Source organism: Alligator sinensis, unplaced genomic scaffold, assembly GCF_000455745.1.
Source record: "Alligator sinensis unplaced genomic scaffold, ASM45574v1 scaffold138_1, whole genome shotgun sequence".
Classification (NCBI taxonomy): Eukaryota; Metazoa; Chordata; order Crocodylia; family Alligatoridae; genus Alligator; species Alligator sinensis.
In genome coordinates, this window is record NW_005841862.1 from 2,407,722 (window position 1) to 2,430,182 (window position 22,461).

General features: G+C 45.1%; 1 protein-coding gene across 2 annotated transcripts in view; it reads right to left on the reverse strand.

The window, feature by feature from the left end:
- GALNT14 (polypeptide N-acetylgalactosaminyltransferase 14) overlaps positions 1-22,461 on the reverse strand; it is a 137,361-nt gene that overhangs the window by 40,025 nt on the left and 74,875 nt on the right. Inside the window, exons 1-5 of one of the 2 annotated variants that reach the window (XM_025216049.1) lie at positions 21,063-21,487; positions 14,946-15,004; positions 14,417-14,484; positions 11,271-11,336; positions 9,393-9,514 (exon numbers count right to left, since the gene is read on the reverse strand). In XM_025216049.1, coding sequence (XP_025071834.1) covers positions 9,393-9,514; positions 11,271-11,336; positions 14,417-14,484; positions 14,946-15,004; positions 21,063-21,107 — 360 coding nt within the window. In that variant the 5' untranslated portion in view covers positions 21,108-21,487. Of the gene's footprint in view, positions 1-9,392; positions 9,515-11,270; positions 11,337-14,416; positions 14,485-14,945; positions 15,005-21,062; positions 21,488-22,461 lie in introns of those variants that run through there. The other variant, XM_006016548.2, reaches the window with a different exon arrangement.

The following is a 22,461-nucleotide window of genomic DNA, read 5'->3' on the forward strand; positions in this document are numbered from 1 at the left end:
CTGGCTTGCATCCATAGATGCTTCTCAAGCAAATCCCAGGATGTCATTCTCCCCTTGTACTTGGCTTTGGTGAGGCTGCAGCTGGAGTACTGCGTCCAGTTTTGGGCCCCACAATTCGAAAAGGATGTGGAGAAGCTTGAGAGAGTCCAGAGAAGAGCCACGTGCATGATCAGAGGTCAGGAAAACAGACTTTACGACAAAAGGCTGAGAGCTATGGGGCTCTTTAGCCCGGAAAAGCGCAGGCTCAGGGGTGATCTGGTGGCCACCTATAAGTTTATCAGGGGTGACCACCAGTATCTGGGGGAACGCTTGTTCACCAGAGCGCCCCAAGGGATGACAAGGTTGAACGGTTATAAACTACTGCAAGACCGTTTCAGACTGGACATAAGGAAGAATTTCTTTACTGTCCAAGCCCTCAAGGTCTGGAATAGGCTGCCATCGGAGGTGGTTCAAGCACCTACATTGAACACCTTCAAGAGAAATTTGGATGCTTATCTTGCTGGGATCCTATGACCCCTGCTGACTTCCTGCCCCTCAGGCAGGGGGCTGGACTTGATGATCTTCCGAGGTCCCTTCCAGCCCTAATGTCTATGAAATCTATCCTTCCTGAACAGTTTATACCCACCCATGACAGTGCTTCAGCAATGCAAGCTCCCACCAAGTCTCTGTTATTCCAATCACATCATAGTCCCATGACTGTGCGAGGACTTCCAGTTCTTCCTGCTTGTTTCCCAGGCTCTGTGAATTTGTGTACAGGCACCTGAGGTAACTAGTTGATTGCCCTGATTTCTTAAGAAGTATGAGAGCACCTCCCCTGTTGCCCCCTCCTGCTTGCTCTTTGTCCATATGTTCTGTTTCCCCACTTACCACAGGGGTTCAGTCTCCACCCCCTGGCAAGCTTAGTTTAAAGCCCTCCTCACTAGGTTAGCGAGCCTGTCTGTGAGGGCACTCTTCCCTTTCTTCGCCAGGGGGATCCCATCTCTTCTCAGCAATCCTTCTTGGAAGAACATCTCATGGTCAAAGAAGCCAAAGCTCTGCCAACTCTGCAGCCAGGTGTTGATCTGCAGGATGCACCTGCTCCTGCCCAGGCCTTTCACCTTGACTGGAAGGATTGATGAGAACACAACCTGAGCCCCAGACCCCCTCACCCTTATACCCAGAGCTCTGTAGTCACTTTTGATCCCCTGGCAGTATCATTGGTACCCACATGGATGAACAACATGGGGTAGTAGTCAAAGGGCTAGATGAGCCTCAGTAGTCTTTCCGTGACATCTCAGATCCAGGCTCTGGGCAAGCAGCAGACCTCCCAAGACAACAGGCCAAGTCGGCTGATGGCTCCCTCTGTCATCTGCAAAAGGGAGTCTCCAATCACCACCACCACCATAGCTTCTTCTTGGTGGCAGTCATCTCGATCCTTTCCATCTTAATGAGGCCTGTCCTGTCCTCCTCCACCAATGCAACCTGCTCCTCCCTCTGTGCTGCTAGGGTTGCAAATCTGTTCTCCAGACAAACAACTGCAGGTGGAGGTGAAGATCTCTGCTTGCTGCCAGAAGTCACAAGTCTCCAGCTTCCATCCTCTTGGGTGTCCATGTCCTCTTTCTTCTATAGCGCTGCATCTGGCATTTCTTTCTCTACAGTCCTGGAGGTCTCCTCCAGCATCAAATTGATGAATGCCTCATGGTGGAGGATGCTTCAGAGCCTCGCCACCTCCTCCTGTTTTTCTCTAGCCTGTTCCCTGAGAGACACCACCAGGAGGCACCGCCCACACTGCAGGCACTCTCTGACCTGGCCATCACTGGAAGGAACCTGCAAGCCGCTGGCCCCACAGCGCCAAACCTGGACCTGGATGTAAGCCTTGATGGTGGGCAGTCCTTTTTCTACAAACAGAAAACTTAAGTCTTCAGGGCTGTCAGGTCAGCATTTTCCACTAGCTTGAAACATCACACACAAACATATTCTTAATGCGTAAGCTATAGGTGTGTTTTACAAAGAACTTGGCTGAAGAATCTCCAGCTGAGTGCAAAACTTCATCCTTTTTTTCACAAATTCATCAGTTTATTCCCCTCTTCTGGCCCTCACATTGTTTTCAGTAAATTTCAAATGTGAACCAATAGACAAGCAGTTCAAAAGTACAGAGGAAATATGCAGACCAAACCAGGCAGCCAATTTAATATACATATATAATATTAATATATATAAACCTATACATATATATGTGTTTGTGTAAAATAAATCCATAAATTACTGGATTTGCCAAAGGAGAAGAAGAGGTTAAATACAAAAGAGTGAAATGATATTAAATATTTGGTGCTGGTGATTTAATTAACATCTTGTTATGGGTGAAAAGATTATACAAACAGTTAGGAACAAAAATATCTGCAGGAGGAAGAGATTTTGACAGCTTTGACTGGTCTCTTATCTTCTTTTTTCTTTTCAAAAATCCCAAACTCCAATTATAGCTCAAACTTCAAGCTTTTCCCTTCACCAGATCAAATCGCTTTTCACAGACATGCAGAGGAAGGCATCTTAGCATATATGGGCTTGCTCTCTTGGTCTGGGAGAAGACTTTGTTTCAGAAATCAGTCTTAACAAAGAAGAGCTGCTCTCTGAAGCAGTCACAGGACAAAGTGGCTGAATGCTGAAAATTATGCTGTTAGGACATACTGGAGAGTCAGGTTTTATGAATTAAAAGGATATCTTTTGCCTGAGAAGCACAAGGCCCTGATTTGGGCATTAGTAAATCACAATGTCCCTGTGAAGCTAGTAAATATGAATTGTGAATTCCTTAATTAAGGAATTAAGGATCACAAGGTCCCTGTGAAGCTAGTAAATATTATCCCTATATAGCAGATGAACAAAATGAGGTATGGAAAGAGTAAGCACTTGAGGCCAGTCTTGTTGAAATTAATGCCAAAACTTCCTTTCGATGTCATGGGAAGAAGAATGATATCTAACAGCGTGGCTAGACTCCTTACCTTATTGTGCCAGGCAGTGCTGTGCTGAAAAAGGCCGCACTGCTCATACCTCCCATACCAGAAGCAGTGTGGCTGTTGTAGTATGGCATTGGGGGCAAGCTAATTAGCCTTGCCCAAAGGTACTGGACCACAGGAAGGTGGCCATCCTACTCCTGGGTTTAAGATGCAGCACATGTGCAAGAGCATGGCGTGTTTCAGCATGGCAGTAACCGGCATGGTACACTGGCAGTATAAGCATGCCCTGACAGACTGATTCAAGGTGAAAGCCAGAGAACCCAAAACACTTGACATCCTGTCTTATGTCTAAGCCTCAGCATCATTCTTCCCCTCAAATAACAGATCACTTGGTGTGAAACTTTTTTAGCTCCAATCTTCCCAGCATGATGAGCTTTGGAAATTGTTTTTTTAATCCTCTGCACAAGAATCCAACCAACAGAGAACAGAAAGCCAGATAAGTCATCCCCTTGAGGGTAATGCACTGCACTATCAGATGAAAAACTCTGTCCAATTCTCAGTCCTGGCCTCTGATGTCCCTAGATCGACAAGGCATTGTTCTTTTAAAATGCACTTCAATCAAACAATACATTTCAATGAAAAAGGAGAGTTATTCCAGCTATTCCATCACCAATGTCAACCTGCCTATAGTTGTAACGGTTAGCAAAAAGACAGGGGACACGCTTCTTCCTTCAGGGTGGAGTCCCAAAAGGTTATAGCACATTTTTCCTGAGACATCTTTTCTCAGACAGGGAAAGGCTGTGCATGTCAGGGGCTTTGGAGGTAAATGGAACGTTGTTATCTGCTGGTTCACTAGCATGGCATTAGCAAAAGCCAACGTTCAGCTGAGCTAAATAAAACTGATAATTTTTCCTGAAAAACATGCCTGGGTTTGATAATTACATGTTAAGAAAAAATATTCTGTTGAAATATAGTGGTAATGGATTTAGATACATTAGTTCTATAAATAAGTAAAATCAAGAGACTGTGCACCCGCACACATATATACCCACAAACACAAATGCGCTCATTCTCTGGTGCTCCCAGAACTCCCTCAGACATAGGCTCGCACACCAACTCAAACATTGCCTTGTATGTAATCCCTCCAGTTTATACTCATAAACATTATTCCTCAGACACACCCAGACAGAGATTCACAGCTCATCAGGCAGACACACGTGCAGTCTCTCAGATATTAGCAAAATAATAAGCTATACACATGTTGCCCAAATGTAAAACAGACTAAGTCCACATGCATCTAACACTTAGATGTAACCTGCCTACAGGAAATCGTCATGCTCTGTTTGCAGTTGTATCCGCTATACCCATTTGTCAGAAGTAAACACACACACATGTCCTTTGGCATTTGTCAAACACCCAGAAACTTGCTTGAACAGCTGTTTTTCCCAATGAAAAATGAGAAGTGACATGCAAGTTGAATTGGTGCTAGCTACAGAGTCAGATTTGTTTAAAGCTAGTCATTCCTAATTCGCTTGAAAACTTAAATTTTATTAAAACAAAACAGACCATTCCTGCCAGTTACAAAGGAAGAAAAGCCCTTTATAGAACACTCATCTCTGCTGTAAAAGAACATGGCAGAGGATTAGCCAGTCCTCTTTTCAACACCAACCTGAAGGTGGCAGCAGTAACATTTCATATACATATGGTTCCCTGATCAGCATTTTAACCCTGGTGTAAGGATGGAAACTGTGTGCCAGGTAGCAGGGAAACTAATGGATGCAAGTTAATGACCTTGTACCCTTTGGATGTGAAGTTTGGGGTCAACAAAAAAAGAAATAGAACAGAAATTAAATCAGTTTTCACAAATACTCTTCAATTATGGTCTGCAACACCATAGCTGCTTCACACGTGGCCAGTCCTCCCCAGGCTGATCTAAACATCACCTACCATTCCATTTCTAGACATCCCAGACACCTTTCTTCTGCAGCAGCCAGAAACCTTTAGCAAGTCACGGGCTGGAACAACCTAGGTCCAGTCTGATGTGGACTGGACAGTTTTGGCGGCACTTTGGGGGGGAAGAGGAGTCTTTCCCTGCATCAGTGCTGGGGCCAGGGAGCTGGAAGCTGTGCCTGTGCTGATGCTGCTTCTCTCAGCTCGTCCTTGCTCCCTGGCCCCAGCAGTTTCTACCTGGTGGGAAACTGTGCTGGGGCTGGGCAACTGTAAACTGTGTTCATGCTGCTGCTGCTTCTCCCTGCTCCCCACCCCCACCCCTGTCTCCCAGCTACACATGAGCTCTGTTGGGAGATGCCAGCCCCAGTGCAACTCCTCAGCAGCTGGAAGTTGCACTCATATTGCAGCTGGGGGGAAAAAGGGATGGAAAGAAGTGGCACCAGTGAAGACACAGCTGAAAGCTGCCTGGCCTAACACAGCTGCTCGCTGCCTAGCCCCAGTATGGGCATGAGTGCAGGAACAAGCAAAGCCCTCCTGATCTGCAGGCTGGATCCAGTGGCTTCCCAGGACAACCCCTGTTCTAATGCATCATCTCAACACAGCCCAGTAGCACCTCTTGCTATTCCAGTCTTGGACTTTGCCTGTACAACCTTGTCAAGACCCTGTTAATCTTGATCCACAGCCCCCCCACCATTGCTGTTCTGTTCCTGGGCACTCTACACACACTTCTACAACACCCCTCGGCCTTGACCTGCAACTCCCAGTTTTATTCCAAATTCATCAGTGATGCTGCCTCCTATCCCTGTACAATAGTTCAAATACCCACTAGAGACTAGTAGAAGCCTCTTACATTGTCTTTGTGCCCTGAGGTCAAGGTCAAAGACTCACTTTTGCCTGGCAGCCCATAGGGCTAACACAGTTAGGACACACCAGTTTCTACTCCAAATGGTAAATAAAGTACTGCTGTGATCAGGATGAGGACCAGCCACCTTTGTCTCTCCAGCCCAACTGACCAGGTACCCACATACAACTTGGTCATCTGGGAGCAGCCTTTGGTACAATTCCAGAGGGAGGCTCAAACGCATGCCTCTGAAGCCAGGGCAAATTGCTTTAACCACTCTGCCCCCATACTCTTCTGGGCATCCGAATCCAGGATGTAAACCCCCTATAAGTGGATTTCTCTAACCCTTCAGAGTCCTATTTCCCAGTGAGTTCATATGGCCCAAAGGTCCTCTAGGACTTTCCAATTTGCTCCCTGACATATTTTGGAGAGTGGCATAAAGGGTCTTGTACAAAGTTCTTTGCACTGAGGCCAATAGAGAGAGCCTACCATAGAACCAGCTCCTACTTCAAACCACACATATGCTTGAAAAAAATGGTGCTCCAAGTAAAACGAAGTCAGCAGAGGTGACATTTTGCTTTAATGCTACATTCAGACCACGCTGCTGCTGCTGCGTAATGAAACTCCTACGGCACCGCTGCATATGGCATCCACATTCATCTATCACATCAATGCTGAGCATGAGCTACTGTCCACAACGCTGCAAGCAAAAGCCAATTCTATCTGCCATGCCCCTTGCTTTCAGTCTGCCAAAACACGTCAGATGCTTTGCATGGGGAAAAAAACTGTTGCTTCTGAGATTCAGAAGTAGACTTCAGGGAGGGGAAGGCTGGAATGGAGAGATTTCAAGAGGAGCGAGCATGTTAAAAGGCTACGCCCTGGTTGAAAAACAATCAGTAGAATATACGTCAGTGGCAAATCCTGTTCTTGGGCAAGCCAGATCCGAGTCTCTGGTAGAAATTAACAAGTCTTATCATCATTTCATAACAACTATAATCATATGCAAATATTTTAATTAAACTGCTGTTTATTAGCTGTATTGCAGCAGCACAGACTCAGGGTTCCAATATGCTAGGTGATCCCTGAACAAGCTGAGAAGAGAGTTTGCCTCCAAGAACTCACAGCTGAGGAACCTAGTCTGCGCTTGTACCCCCTGGCAGGGACTGGTGAGGGATTCCCATAAGGGTCACAGGACTCTGGACAGATAGAGAAAGTTGCCAACATGGAAAATCATGGCCTATGCTTGTGAAGCAAAGCAGAAGCAAAGCAAGCACATCTTCACAGAGTATTGGGATCTTGAACAAGTCATTTTGTCTTTGTATGCCTCAGATAATTAATTAGTTATTCATTAGCTAAGTAAGTATAATTAATGGAATATCACTGCTAATAAAATACATAAATAATTGTATAATGATAATAATGCAACTGTATAATGATTTCATAATGAACAGTAGTCTCCAACAGGCTACAGTCATTGCTAATAATTACAGCCAATACTTAAATACTGTAATTGAAACAGGATAGGGACCAGCTCATTTGGAGCTAACACAGGTACCTGTACATGGTGCTGCACTGCACAGTGCACAAATACTCTTCTCTTCCAAGCACGGTTGACATTACAGCTAATTAATAGGGACAAGCACGGCATGGCAGATAGTGTTTGGGAGCACAGGAAAACAAGCCCACTTACTCCAGGTCTGAACACGTCATGTGAAGAAAATATTGCGTAGCCCCCACTCCCAGGAGCAAGCTAGAGCCTGAGAACAGCTTTGGGCATGCCCCACAAGCAGCTGCCTGACATTTTCTGCAGCCCACAGGGTGCACATCAAGCTGAAGTACAAGGGTATGACGTGTTTTCACAGCAACATTTTAAAGCAGGGCCAACTCCCTCAGCAACAACAGATCTCCAGCTACCTTACCCTGTACAGCATGCCACTGCTGCCACTTCTCTGTCCTCCCTGCTGCCGGAGGCCACTGCAGGGAAGGTTCTGCGGTGGCAGGTGGGGGAATAGGAGGATTAGGTGCCCTCTAGCTCCATTCTGGCTCACCTCCACCCCTTCGGCCAGGGGTAGGCAAAATACTGCCCACCTCATCCTCCTATTCCCCCACCTGAAATAATTGCCTGACCCTGCCATAGGCAGTGCCTGGGACTGTTGTTCAGCTTGCCCCGCCCACTAAGCTTCCTAGCAGTGCCCAGTGCAGACATGCCCAATGTGTCCTTGTGCAGCACGTAAGTATTATCATCCTTTGGCATATTTTCATGTGCAATTAATGCGACTGAATAAAAAGCAGAGCAATTTGCACCACAGTAAACTACACCCAAGCATGTGCTTTGGACAGCAGCAAATTGAGCTTGGGAGTAGCAGTTTAGGCCAGGGCTGCTCTTGCCCTGCTCTGCTCCCCTGCAGCAGCCAAGAGGAGCTCCAGACTCCAGCCACAGGGGACGAGAGAGTCAGGCCTGGGCTCCAGCTGGTGGCAGCAGTGTGGCCCAGGATCCAGGAGGCAGCCCCAGGCTGGCAGGGGGTGGGGTGTCAGGCCCAGGTAGCAGGTGGCTGTGTCAGGTGGTGGAGGAGCTGGCTGAGCCACAAGGCTCCCACAGCTGCCGAGCCATGTGGCTAGGCAGCAGGCAGGAATGTGACCCCCTGCTGGCTGGGCTGACCAGGAGCAATTTATGCCTAGGTCATGCCTACATGCATGGTGCTGCACAGTAAATAACTCTGCAGTAGGATAGTACTTGTATTTTAAAATGCTACCCTGCTGCAGAGTTAATTAGTTTCCTGAGGCTTAAGAGGGCCACACGTGTAGATGCAAGACGTTTACTGTGGAGCTAATTAATCGACTCTGTAGTAAACTTCTCATGTAGATGAGCCCTCTGTTCTACAGGTAAAATAAGGGCAATATTTGCCCAAGGTCATGTGAATCAGAGCTGAATTTCCGGTCACTATGCTGAACCTGTAAGATCATGCCACCTTTGATTGGAATGACAAGGTGCCGGGGGTAGGTGTGCCTGAAGAGAGAGATGTCTCTGGGGGAAGAAGAACATCATTGTCTGCTGTGAAATCAGCAGAATTTAAATCCTATTAAATCAATTTATTAAAGCTTAATTTGCATGAAATTAAATTCAGCCCCTATTCAAAGAGCCATCACTCCCCTAAATCATCAGCATCGAGCATTCTGCAGGAGCCTAATTAAAAAGTCTTCTGGAGAAATGCCCACCTTTCCCCTGGCACCACTCATCATTTGCCTCCTTGTTACTGCAATGGAGACCCAGGGGTGCTGCTAGTTTGAGCTGCATACCTATTGCCCAGCCCCTTCTTTCTGCTCTCTACAAAACTTTCATCCTCTGTGAGGGCCGATCCAGTATTGCATACGTGGGGTAATTCAACCTGGGGGCAATTTGTTTTTTCCCCTTCAGTGAAGTTGCATGTGACATAAACTGAGCTGCCTAGGACTGAGTAGGACAGAAAGTTATAGCTAAATGCTCAAGAGAGCATCTTGCAAGACTAGAAGACTACCTCACACCAATGTACAGGTCAGCCTTTTCCTCCCAAGAGATTTATCATCTGCATATTCAGACACACATGCCACTGGTTAGACAAGGAGCTGGAGACACAGGTGGATTTTGTTAATACGTGGGCTATGAAAGTTCTGGGTCTCCTCAAAACACTTACCTCCTTGATCCTCTGTAAGAGAGGCAGCAGCCAGTCCTTATTCACCTCACAGTGACTGTCCAGGAAGGTCAGGACTCCCGCCTGTGCCATATCTGCCCCTCGGATTCGGGACCGGATCAAACCTGTTCAAACACATACAAGCTCAGGAGCCACCTAGGTGGACCATGTATGTCAACATGCAAGGCAAAGGAGACACAGACCCACAGATCCCTTGACTCTTAACCTTCACACCCCTCCTCCTTCCCAGGTACACATAACTTGCTTCGGGTCAGTTACCCTCCTGGCTATGTAAGCCAGTTTCCTCACCTCCCAAGGTCATTACAGCAAATAAAGGACCCTGCTAGATAAATGATTTATGGCATTTACACCAATTCTTAATTCATGTAATTATTTCTGCTGTCACTTTCCTAGAGGAAAACAAGACTTAAAGTACTTTCAATAACCCCTGCAGATAATGTCATCTAATGTAAATGTAAGTCAGCCTGGACTGGGCCTGTGTAACAGCAGCAACAAATTCTCTTGAGGGGAGAGGGAAAGGAAGAAGGAACCAGTCTTTTATCACCCTGTCACTGCCACACTCACCCACTCACTCCTGCACCCACTCTCCCACAGAAAGGAGATCTCCTTATTAAGGATGTGGCTTTGGGTTACACATTCCACTGGACGCACAAGTGAAATTTTCATAGATGTCAATGGGAGCTGACATAACTCTTGTGTAGATTTTTTTTTGTGTAGGCATCCCTTTCTCTGGTCCCTGGGCCACTAGCTGCTGCTGTATTTATCTCTCTCTTCTCCACCCCATGCCCAATCAAAGACTGGCATACTAAGAGTCTTGTGGGAGAACAACCACACAGTATATAAAGGGATATGTACCCCTCTGTACTGGGACCAAAATCTGACTGCCCTTCTCAGCAGCATCTGCAGTGAGACTACACTGGTTTCAGAGAGAGCCTGGCAGGAAGAAAGACACACACAAATCCTGGGCTGTTGGAGAAAAAGAGGGAGACAGGGCCAGACTGATCTCATCTATACCAGGGACAATCCAGGTAAACTCTAGTGTTTTAACAGGGTTATTCTACACTGACATAGCATCAATCCAGCCTGGAGGGAGAATGTAGGGACAAACCCTCTCTATTCCTCTCCCTATCCCTACACACGCGCACACACGCGCGCGTGCGCACGCACATGCACACACACACACACACACACATATTCACTCCTTCCCTCCCTCCAGTGGATCACGACTGTGCTAAACCTGCTAAAACTTTCTTTGTTTTTTATTTTTAATACTGGAAAACAGCACTTGAAAATATTCATTGAGATTGGGGGCTGCATGGCAAAGTGTTGCAAGAGGTCACCAGCAACAGCCCTGCTGAGGCAGACATTCATCCTCCATACGGATCTTCTTAATCTTTAAAATATAATTAATTACATTTTTTTTTAATTCCCATGGAAGCAGCGGGAGCTGATCTCGTCTGTTTCATTAGAACAAACAGCTTTAAAAAGAAGACCCGGGGCTTTGTTTTGCCTGTTCTAATTTTCTGGCTAATAAGCTGCAGCTGAGCCTCATTGGATATCTTAATAGTCCAATCTTTTTAAAGGGGGAGAAATTCATTTCAATTCCTAGCCCTTTGGAACGTCTCTTTTTATTACTGCTCTCTCCCTTTGGAGCCACGAAGCACTGATTTTTGAAGAAGTCCAGCAGACCTTGCCTTGTTTTCACATCTTCCATCACCATGCTAGCACAGTCACCCCTGCCAGGCGCTGCTACAGCTCTGCAGTTGGCCTTGCCTCCTTACCTCCCGCTCCTATTCCCACCTCATGAATTTCTTTTCTCTCCTTTGCCACCTGCCTGTGCCTGAGCCAACAAGATCTTACCTTCTCGCTGCCCGTTGCGTAAACATTTCACCTTGGGTAACTTGCACAGTAAATGGCAGTCATCAGCTTTGGAAACACAAACAGAGAGGCACATAACTTAGCAGCATTCAGGTATTTCACAAGAGATATAGGTTCTTGCAAGGAAATGAAGAGCACAGCTAGGGCTGGGATGTGGACTGACTGCCTTATAGACAGCTGGCACCTCCAATAGACCTTGTGCTTGACTCTGGTCTCAACCTAGTGTCCTCCAGTGCAGTAAATGGGCCACCTACCCAGTCAGTATAAATGGGCCACCTACCCAGTCAGTATAAATGTAGCTCCCTTTATGATGATGAAGTTACATGGATTTAAAGTAGCTGAAACTATGGAGCTGCAATGTAAAATCAGTATGACATGAGAATCAAAGCACAGGTCTGATTCTGACCTCATTTTCATTAGTGTAAATATGGAATAATTCTGGTGCTGCACAACAGTTTTACAGCCAGTGTAACCTGCTCCTTAGGGATTCCTGCTTGTAGGGCAGGAGCATCCTTAAATGGCATAGAAGGTCTGTCCAGGGAGAAAGCAAAGGATGAATGGAATTTCACTGCACTCTGGCAAATGCTTGATTCAATGGTAGATGGGAGAAGGGGTCCTGTAGCATCTGGGTAATTAAGAGCAGCCCTTAGGCTGTTCTATGTCATGAAGGGGCCAAAACGACTACTGTCACCGCAGAGCCTAATAGGAGCTAAAAGCTACTCTTGCTTCAGTTCCTCAGCTTGTGGATCATGGAACTTGGATGTTGCTGAACACTGAACCCACAACTGCCCCTCATTTAGGAAGGTAAGCACTTTCTATTTATAGCAAAGTATCTTTTTTATTGTTTCCTCTGCCCTTCTAAGAAGCATGTCTATTCTAATATAGTCCAGGACAGTGAACATTTCTAGGCCTGGTTCTTAACTCAGTCACAGGAGTTTCACACCAACATAACTCCATTCACTTCAGTGTTGTTGCTTCTGATATGGGGCTCACAGAAGTCACTACGATAATTTCCTCTGAAATTCAGAGGTTTTGGATCAAGCTCTTATACCAGTATGAGACTGGAATTAGCCCCTCTTTCCCCAATGTGCGTTGTTATTGGCACTATTTATAACTTCCAAGAGATGGGGGTTGGGAAGTTATTTTAGGATATAAGCATACATTTTTCTTGTACCCTCTTTTTAGTTGCTTTTCCTATTTAAAACTTACATCTTGCAGCTCCTTAGGGTATAAGGTACACTGCACTGAATGCTTGAGTGGGCCACATTATGCTGTTTTATCAGGGAAACCTGTGTTCTTATTCACTTACAATCTACAGGCCTCACTTACCACTCAGTCATACCAGTGTTGCCCCACTGGCTCTAATCCTCAACTGGCATAAATCAGCATAGCTCCACCAGTGTTAGTGGAACTACAACTATTTATACCAGGATCTGGCTTATTGACTTCAGTGGAGTTGCCCTGTGTGAAACCGATGTAACAGGGTGAAGAACAAGGGCTCAGCTGTAACTTAGAGCACCATTTGAGACACTTGAATTTGGCTTGCTATGTCCAAAATGGTCAGAAAATGAGAAAGATCAGTTTTTGCTCTCGCCTATGCCAATGAAAATTAGAGTTACTCCTTTAAAGTCCAACTTTCCTTGCAGTTATAGTCATGCAAATCTAGAATAGCTGCATTAAACTCGAGTTGTTCTGGATTACAATCAATCATTTACAACTGAGAGCAAGGCCTAGAACAACAGAATTACACTGGAGTTAAAACCAACCCCAGACCAGCCTCAGGCTTCCTGTTGGCAGAAGCAACTTGGGATTTATTTGTTTTTACATTTCTATTAGAACAGGCTCTTTCATGTGGAATTTGAGCCTTCCAAGCAGTGTCCGCAACCCTCCTGAAGAATAACATCATACGGAGGGTTGGTTGAACTGCCAAGTTAAAAAAAAAAACACCAAAAAACCCACGAAAAACATTTGTTCTCTTTCTAATGCCACCTTTAATTATGAAAAGTGATGGATTCTCATAAAGCCACATTGATTTTGATCCACTTAAGCAGTCTGTACACTTTTTGTGCTTATAAAATGAAAACACTTCAGTTGTCTTCACTTTGTGCTTTAGATCATTTCCCCTTTAGTGTCTCTTGTACCTGCACAAGGCTGTGATGGAGGGGTGAGAAATTAGATGTAGTTGGCCAAGTCTGATAACACTTCTTTTTTTCATAGGAAAGAGGCAGTTTCAATGGATTTCCTACTTATGAAAGAGAAATGGGAAAAAAGTTTCAAAAGTGTCCAATCATCCTATTTCAACACTCCTAAAACTATTTTTCTTTCTGGCTAGAATGGCTTTTTGTTTCAAAATGCAGTTAATTTATAACAAAAACATTTTAAAGGTCAAAATCTAAAGAAAATATTTCAAATGGTCAAAACAACAAGCAACAATCACTTGATCCAAAGTTTTTTTGGATTTTCTGTTTACAAAAATTCATTGCAATTCATTGCAGGACAGGAAAAATGTTCAAAACCTTGACACGTCTCATGGGACATGAAAATCATTTCCTCCTAGCTCTGTTATACACTCTGTGTGGGAATCTTAATTTGTTTAAAAGATCAATTGTTTCAAGAGATCATTTATCCCTACCCTTTGGCTCAAGGCAGGATAATCCCTGACCAAACCATTCCAGACAAGTGTTTGTGTAACCTTCATGATAGGGATTCCAAAGCCTCTCTAAGGAATCTGTTTAGCAAGCCAACTAGCCCTTCAGCGCATGGACAGTAAAGCAAAACTGGCTGAATATCAAACTGAATTTCAAACTCATCAGCCTACCTGTACTATCTATTCTGAGTAAACATGTAAAAATGAAATGAACAAAATAAATGGAAAGATCAGATTTACACAATTCTTCAAGTTTTAAGTATCTGCCTCTGGTCCCAGGCCCTGGATCCCATGCCTAGGATTCCCTAGTCCTGACCCATAGCAACACTGAATAACATGGTTTAATCCTCATCACTTTTGGACTTTAATGATCCTGTCATTTACCTTGGTTCCCCCCTCTGGTAAGTCCCAACCCAGCACAACTCCCCCTTGGTAGGTATGGTCTTAGCCCTTGTTTTCAATTTAAAAGAGAATCACTTACGATCATCACTGAAGTCATCCACTAATATGATTTCATGGACCAGGTGCACAGGGGTACGGTTTAAAACACTAAGGAAAGAAGAGAGAAAATCCATGAGTATCCAGGCATCTAAACAAGCCAGGACATGAGGGAGAGGGGGCCAGTCTTTGAGAGGGGCTGCCAAAAGATCAGATATGGTTTCCGTTACAGAGGTGGACAACACAACATGCAGCAAAGCCACAAAGAGGAACTGTCTCCAGGCATCAGCTCCCTGTCAACAGAACTACTTTGTGAATTACATTCAAAGAGCAAGACCCCAATTCCCTACTCAGACCAGATCCTGAAAAACCTGGGAAAGATTTGCTGTAAATCACAAGGCAAACAGGTACAGGTCCAATGTGTGAGGAGGAGGAAAACCAATGTGTAGAAATACGAATGTGGCAAGCTAAATTTCACATCCCTCTCCCCTCCTCTTGAACTAATGATAAGTTACTGACAGCAGGACCAACACAGAGCAAAATTACCCAGCTGAAAACCCATCTTTACAAACCTCACAGGCAGGGGAGGACAACGCTTGATTTTCTTTGTGGGCTGATTGTGTTTCCAAGGCTGCAGAGAGGATAACAACAGGTTTGTATGCTGCCTGTTTAATAAAAGAGAGAAACTGGAGGTGATGGTTTAAAGTCCCCTCCAGGAGGAAAGTTATAGTGAAAGGTAGCTGAAAGCTACAATCTACCCTTAATTATAGCACCAACTTTTTTTTTTTTTTGCTACTAGAAATGCTGGTCCTGACTCTCTGCTTGCTTACCCTGCCATAAATCAGTGAAGTCAAGAGAATTACTAAGTGGCAAAACATGCCTACAGAGTGTTGTCAGACCTGATGTAAGCACTGGTGGGATGATTGCTAGTGTAAATATGTACCTTTGTGGGGTATGAGGGCATTACTATAATGCACTGGCTAATCGTAAGATATCATGCCTTCCTCTAGTGATTTACTCATGTAAAGGATAGAAGCCTTTTACTATGAGACAATACAAGAGTCACTCCCCTTTGAAAGCTGTTTGTGATTCTGGTGCTGAAAGGTCTTGAGGTCGGCCTTTGCTGGGACACACAGTGGGTCTGTTGTACAGGGGGCAGGTCATTGACAACATGCTGGGATAGGTGATTACAGTAACTGGCACACAGTGATGTGGGGAGTGGTGGCTGGGTAAGAGCCTGGGGGCTGCAACTTGACCCCTTGCAGGCTGCATGCAGCCCACTGGCTGCCAGTTGGATAGCCCTGCTATAAGCTAAAAGCCACAGATGAGCTGGGGTATAGGTTATAGCTGTGTTAGTCTAAGGACACAGGCAGACAAGGCTCTTTGGGTAAATCTGGTATCTTTTATTACACCTGTTTGTTTATTTATTTACTATTTGAGTTGGTCAAATAAAAGATATCAGATTTACCCAAAGAACCTTGTCTACAAATGAGCTGGGTGTCTCAGAACTTTAGAGCAAGGATGCCAGGGCTCCACACTGCATTGCAGGGAGCATGGGAATCCTGAGACATTTCAGGAGCACCAGCTTGACAGCAGGAGGCCTGAAAGCCCTAAGAAACCCAGCTCAAGCCTAGAAACTCGACTTCACAGTGAGAGGGCTGGAAGCCCTGGGGTCTTTGACTCTTGGGCCATCTGCATGACAGAGTCGAACCACAGTTACTAACCTGGGATCTAGTGTACCCAGCAACCAGCCTGCTGAGCTGGTAAGAAACTAGAACCATTTTGGATAGTGCCCTGCAAGTGTTTTGTCATTTTTTAATGAAAAACTCTTGCTGAAAAATTCCCAACCAGCACTTCCTGATCCCGATGGCTAGGAACAGACATTCAAAATGCCTGAGTCTGAATTGATTCAATCTTTGCAAGTTAGTCTAACCTAGCTAAGCTAAATCAGTTTTGTAACCAAATAGACATCCCAGAAATGCAGGCACATGCCTGCAATGTCTCAGGTTAGAAGCCAGGGGGTGCTAGAGCAGCCCTCCTTCCCCATCTGCAGAGAGCTGCATGGCCAGGTCCTGGTAAGACACTGTGATTAGGGAGGGGTCCCTCCCCCCTTGATAACAGAGAATTTATCAACTTGGTTATCAGAATTTAACACCCCATCAGAAAACAAAACATCGCTCATTAGTTCAAGCTCTTCTTAAGCAGCTTTATGCAAAGGAAGGAATGCAATGATATTACCAGCTGACCTGTTGATTACCTTCTAAAAGCCCTAAGCAGACGATGCCCTATCTGCCTTACACAGCATTATCTATTAGCTAGCATACCACATGCTAGCTAATAGATAGCTATTATTAGCTATCTATTCCCTATTCCTATTCCTATCTATTCCCTATCCCATCCCTATTCTAGGGATGTGCAAAATTACGACAAGTGCTTCATTTTGAAGCTGTTTTGACACATTTTGAGCTCAAAACAGTGAAATCGAAATGAAACAAAAGGCTTTGAAACAGCTTTGAAAAGAAACGAGGACACTCAAAACGTTTTGAGTTTCAAAGCCGGGCTTGCTTGCAGCTAACAGAAACTAAGGAGAGGGAGGAGGAATAGTGGAGAAGGACTGCTCTGATATTGACATCTAGCTCCTGTTTCAGTTCCCCAGCTCTCTGATCGCTTCCTCCAGCTCTCTGATCATTTCCCCAGCTCTTCCCAGAGGGTATGCAGCAAGAGCTGGGGAAATATTCAGAGAGCTGGGATAATCGAACAGGGGGCTGGGGAATCGAGCTGGGGGCATGTTCAGGTCCTTGAACATTCCCCCCAGTTCCTGTTTGGATTCCCCAGCTCCCTGATCTTTCCCCCAGCTCGCTGATCACTGCCCCTGGCTGATGCGGGATGACAGCAGGCTGCTGCTGCCAGCTGGGGATGGCATCAGCTCTGGGCTATCCCCAGCCGGCAGCAGCAGCCTGCTGAAACCCCGTGTGCAGATCCGGGAACCTGCGTCCCCCAGGAGGGCTGCTGGGCTTTGCCAGACTCCTCTCAGGGGGCACAAGCCCCCAGATCTGCATGGTGGATGACAGCACACTGCCACTGCCAGCTCAGGCCAGTGCCAGCACCCGAGTCTGCCCAGCGCTCGGCGCAAGCTGCACCAGGGACACTCAGGTGCTGGCACTGGCCTCAGCCAGCAGTGGCAGCCTGCTGTCATCCCGCACGCAGATCTGGAGGCTCATGCTTCCTGGGAGGGCTGCAGGGCTATGCTGAACTCCTCCTGGGAGGTGCAGCCCCCAGATCTGCATGCAGGATGACAACAGGCTGCCGTTGCTGGCAAGTGATATGAGTTTTGCTTTGAACAGTTTGAGGTGCAGTTTCCCAGAAACCCCTATACCTATGTCCTTGAAATTTGGCATGCTTCAGAACGGGCTACCATCTCTGCAATTTTCATCTAAACCAAGCAAGGAATGACAAGGTTATAGGCATTTTTGTGATTCCCCATTATACCCTATGGGCAAAACGTCAAAACGCGTCGAAACAGCATTGAAACAGCAAACGTTTCGGTGAAACAAAACAACAGTGCTTCGAAACAGTGAAGCAAAACACTGTCCCTTCAAAATGGTGAAATGGAAGTTGAAACGAAATGGTGCTGTTTCGCACAGCCCTACTGGCTATGGTCTGTGCTGTGGGAGAGAGGAAGGGAGATCTGCTTAAGCAGTAAGTGGTGAGGAGGTGGGGCACAGGGAAGCCAGCAGACCCTGCTATGCCTATAAGTTTCTGCCAAGCTGCAAGAGCAGAAGGAAGGGGCTAGCCTTGCTGTGGAGCAGAGACCCCCACCCAGCCCAGAGAGTATGCCAGGATGCTGGGGGTGTCTGGTTTAACTTAAACCCGCAAGGGGTCTAGGACAGACATTGCATAAATCGGTTTGAGCCAAATCAGTTAAGTCTGATCCTATATTCAACCACATTTATTGCAAACCAGTTTCACCCATTTTCAAACTGATTTATGTGCACTGAACATCTGTTCTGTTACAGGTTTAAACCAGTTTCTGATCACTTAAACTGGTTTACGTGTAATGTCTGTCCTTAGCCTATACCAGATCAAACACTGAACTCAGTTACCCAGGTGTAAGCCAGGATCAATTCCACTGAAGCCAGCAGAATGATGCCAGCCTCCCTAAGAGAAGAATGAGGTCCACTGTATTTGATTGTCATTAAAAATTTCTATCTTCCCCGTGCCTCCTTCCTTTCTTATACTCCTCCTGTTATGTCTTGTCTCCGTGTTCCATTCTCCTCTGTTTCCATCCTATTTTTTCACTAGACCTTTATCTCTCCCTCTCCTTTCTAGTCCTTTGTTGAAGCCTCTTCTACTTTAATAACATTCAAGGTAAACATTCAACCCACATCATTCAAGTGGTCTCAGCATAAGTGTACTCATTCCTGGGTGGCACAATGCTATCGGTGGAGCCAAGCTTTCCTCCAACTTGCCTCAGAATGGAGGGACTGATTCTGTGGTGACCTGAGTGCCCTTGCACTGAAATTAATGGCAGCTGGAGTGCTAAGCTTCTCATAAGAGCTGGCTTTGAAGCTGTACACAATGAGCAACATTCTGCTCTCCGTGGCACGGGTGTACATTTGGCTTACATGCTCTGAAAACAACATGCAAAACCAGAGTGACTCCTCCCATTTCAATAGAGCTATTTTGGATTCACACCAGAGGAAGAGACAGCAGAATTCATCTCTGTCTTATCCAGCTAGATCTTTGGCTGGTATCAATCCAGGGGAGTGGCGCTGGTATCAACAGAACGCTGCTGGCTCACGCCAGCTGAGAACGCTACCAGGAATTTGGATATTTGGGGAAAATCCTCCCTTGCCATCACCCCTCAGGGCACTGGCACAAGTACATCTCCTCCAAAGACAGCATAGCAAAAGTTCCTATGGCCACTGTCCTTTTAAATGTCATGTTATTGAGGCTTGTTCTGAGTAGATTTTCTAAACACCCGGAGCCAGCACTGTCATCATGTATTTGCCAAAGCGGCTGGATTTCCCCTCCTCCCCGCAGGATGCACACACGGTGATATAGATGTACTGTTCCCACCTGTCAAGGATTTTTTAATTATTATTATTAATAGGTTTGTTATTTTTTCCTCCTTTAAAAAAATAAAATAAAATAAAACCTCTCTGCAAGAGCTGAGTTCAGCAAATTACTGCAGCTGGGCTTCAGAACAGAGAGACAGGAGAGCAATATCATGCTCAGTGGAATACTTAACAAGCACTGATTGCCTGGAAACCAAACCTGGTGAAACCTGCGGGAAAGGGAAAATTGTAAGAGAGCTAGAAATATAAATAAATAAATGTGGGGTGGGGGCTGGGAAGTTGCGGGGGACAGAGCAGCGTGGAGGCTTTAGTGTCTGTGTCCACCCTACCTGCTGTCTACATTCAGGTGCCAGAAGCATAATGCAAGCCCTAACACTCAGTAGGAAGACAGCATCAGTGGGGCCAAGTCTGCTCTTATTGCAAGCATATCTACTAAAGGCAATGCAGCTGGTTTGGATGCTCAGAGCTAGCCCCTCTAGGCCATTCAAGCTGCAAATTAGCTACAAGATGCTTGCAGAGAATTCCCCAGGGATGGGAGAACAGCCTACAGGGAAAATGGCCTGTGATTAAGGCATTAGCTGGAAACTTGAGTTCATCCCCCTGTTCTACAACCGATGGCCTGTGTGACCTCAGGTGAATTACTTGGTCTTTCTTGTGCCTCAGTTTCCCCATCTTAAAAGGGTGCCATCAAAGCTCATCACAGCTTTGCCCTTTCCCACAGGGGTGTTGTCAGGATAAACACGTCCCAGATGAGGAGGTACTCAGATACTCTGGTAACTGGAACCATCTGGGTGCCAGGGATAGAGCATGCCAGGCCTTGCACTTACTGTGCCTGTGCTGGCATGGCAGAAAGGTGTGGCACAGCTCTGCTCCATCCGGCCTAATCTCCCCTGATCTAGGTTCCATTAACGATCCTGCATCACTAATGCAAATTAAAACAGCCTGAATGCAGGTTGGAGCCTTGTTAGAGCTGGAGCTGGAACAGGAGAGCACTGGGCCAGTGGAGTCACACTGAACACGTTAGGCTTTTTCATTGATGTCAATTTTCTGTTGGGAATAACTGCTGATTTTGAAGAAAACACCTTACTTTTATTTCCAGGGAAGTGGGAGCAGAGGCTCTAGCAAGCAGAGGCAGCTAAAGAAACTGCTGCACATGGAGCTCAGTGGTCCCTTCCCCCTCAGTATCCCTCCATACCCATTACAGATCATGTTAAACCATAAAGAGAATATAGGCTGAGTAATTTATCCTGTACAGAGAGCTCTGTGCTTCTGTCGCTAAGCTGCTACTGGAACCCAAGCTACCTAGTTTATAGCTAGGGTGGGTATATCTTTACTGCGTAGCAGATACTTCTGTCACTAAAGTTATACATACCTCTTGACTAAATTGCCAAAGACCTGCCCAGTAATGACCTGCTGCCACTGGCAGTAAAGGTTTTGCAGAAAAGGTTTAGTGTAAGGTAAGTGCAAGTCATTTCACAAAGAGGCTAGGAACAAATGTACTGGCTTTCTAGCAAGGCCAAATTCACCACATCTGACACACATTTCCTACTTGTCCTCCACTAATCAGACAGTAAGTTACCGAAACCACTGGAAACACAGCAGATTACATACTCTCCTAGTGTGACAGTCCTGAAGAATGACTGGAAACAGAAACATTGAACCCTTGAGCTTCTTGATGTTGCAGGGATTTTCTTAGATAATGTATAAGGAACTTTTAAAAATGCAAAGGCAGCTTTTCTATTACTCAGATCCTCACTGAGCTTTGATTTTTCTTTCTTTTTTTTTTTGGTGGTTCTTTTCTCTTTCATACATGTAAAAATATATGATGTTTAATATCACTGTTCTTTGAAGTCCCTCTGTTATTTATAGATACTGAAATAAAATACAGGTAGTATATTATAATGGAAAAATATATATTTTTTAATTTCAATCCCACTTGCAAAATCTATTGAAACAAATTCCAAGTCCCTTATTTAGTCCTAACTCACATGAACACCAATTACTATCAAGAAGGATTCCAGGATTCGCCCCATTGGATTTACTTACACCTACTGAATTGAATAAAGGCCAGATTCTGTGTTGTTACTTTGGATGTATATGAATGTAACTTCTTTTAGTTCAATGAAATAACTACGATGGGGGAAGTGGAAGCAAGCAAAGTTTGACCCTACATTTTCATCATAGTCTCTAACTAATTTTGCCACTTGTATTTTTCTTGGCATTCTCCTCCTCATGCCCAACAGTAAGGATTTGTTGAATCAGATCCCCAAATTCCACCTGCAAATAATTATCAGGACGAAATTAATACTGACGCTTGCAAAATGCAGATGCAAGAAACACTGACAATTGTTCACAGATGTGAGAGCATGTCTTTTGTTTGTGTGTATTTTTGTCATCTTTTAACACTTTTTCGTTTATAAAAGTGACTCCAGACCTTGATCGGTCTGGAATTGTGAACCCTCAGTTCTCTCCATGGCAACATATTGGGGTCTGTGAAATAAGAAAAACTGGCAGTATAATAAAGTGATAGAGGGGTCAGAGGTCGCAGTCAGACAGAGTGCGAGAGAAGAGAAAATGCCCGCCTAAATGAACTGCTCCAACCACCCAAAATGGCTAATTATGTAGGAGCGGGAGAGAGACATCACACCAAGAATAACCATAATGAGCTTTGATTACACTGCAGCTTCTGCATTTATTCTCTCAAATACCCACCAGCTCTTTGAAATTCAAGAGTCCTCTTTATGTTAACATCAAAAGGTAAAAGCGCATGTACAACTGTATACTTAGTTACTGTGAGATGATTAGCAAATAAAAAAAAATGTCCAGGTTTTTTTAATATGTTTTTTTTAAAGGAATAAAGAAAAAAATGTCAGCACATAGCGCTAATTATACAGTTTCAGAGCAACACCTGGCTTGTTTTTAGTCTTTTAATCAGTCTCATTTGAGCTATGGCACAGCCTCTATAAAGTGCTTACCTACTGTCTAAGGGATAGTATACATGCTTTCCCTA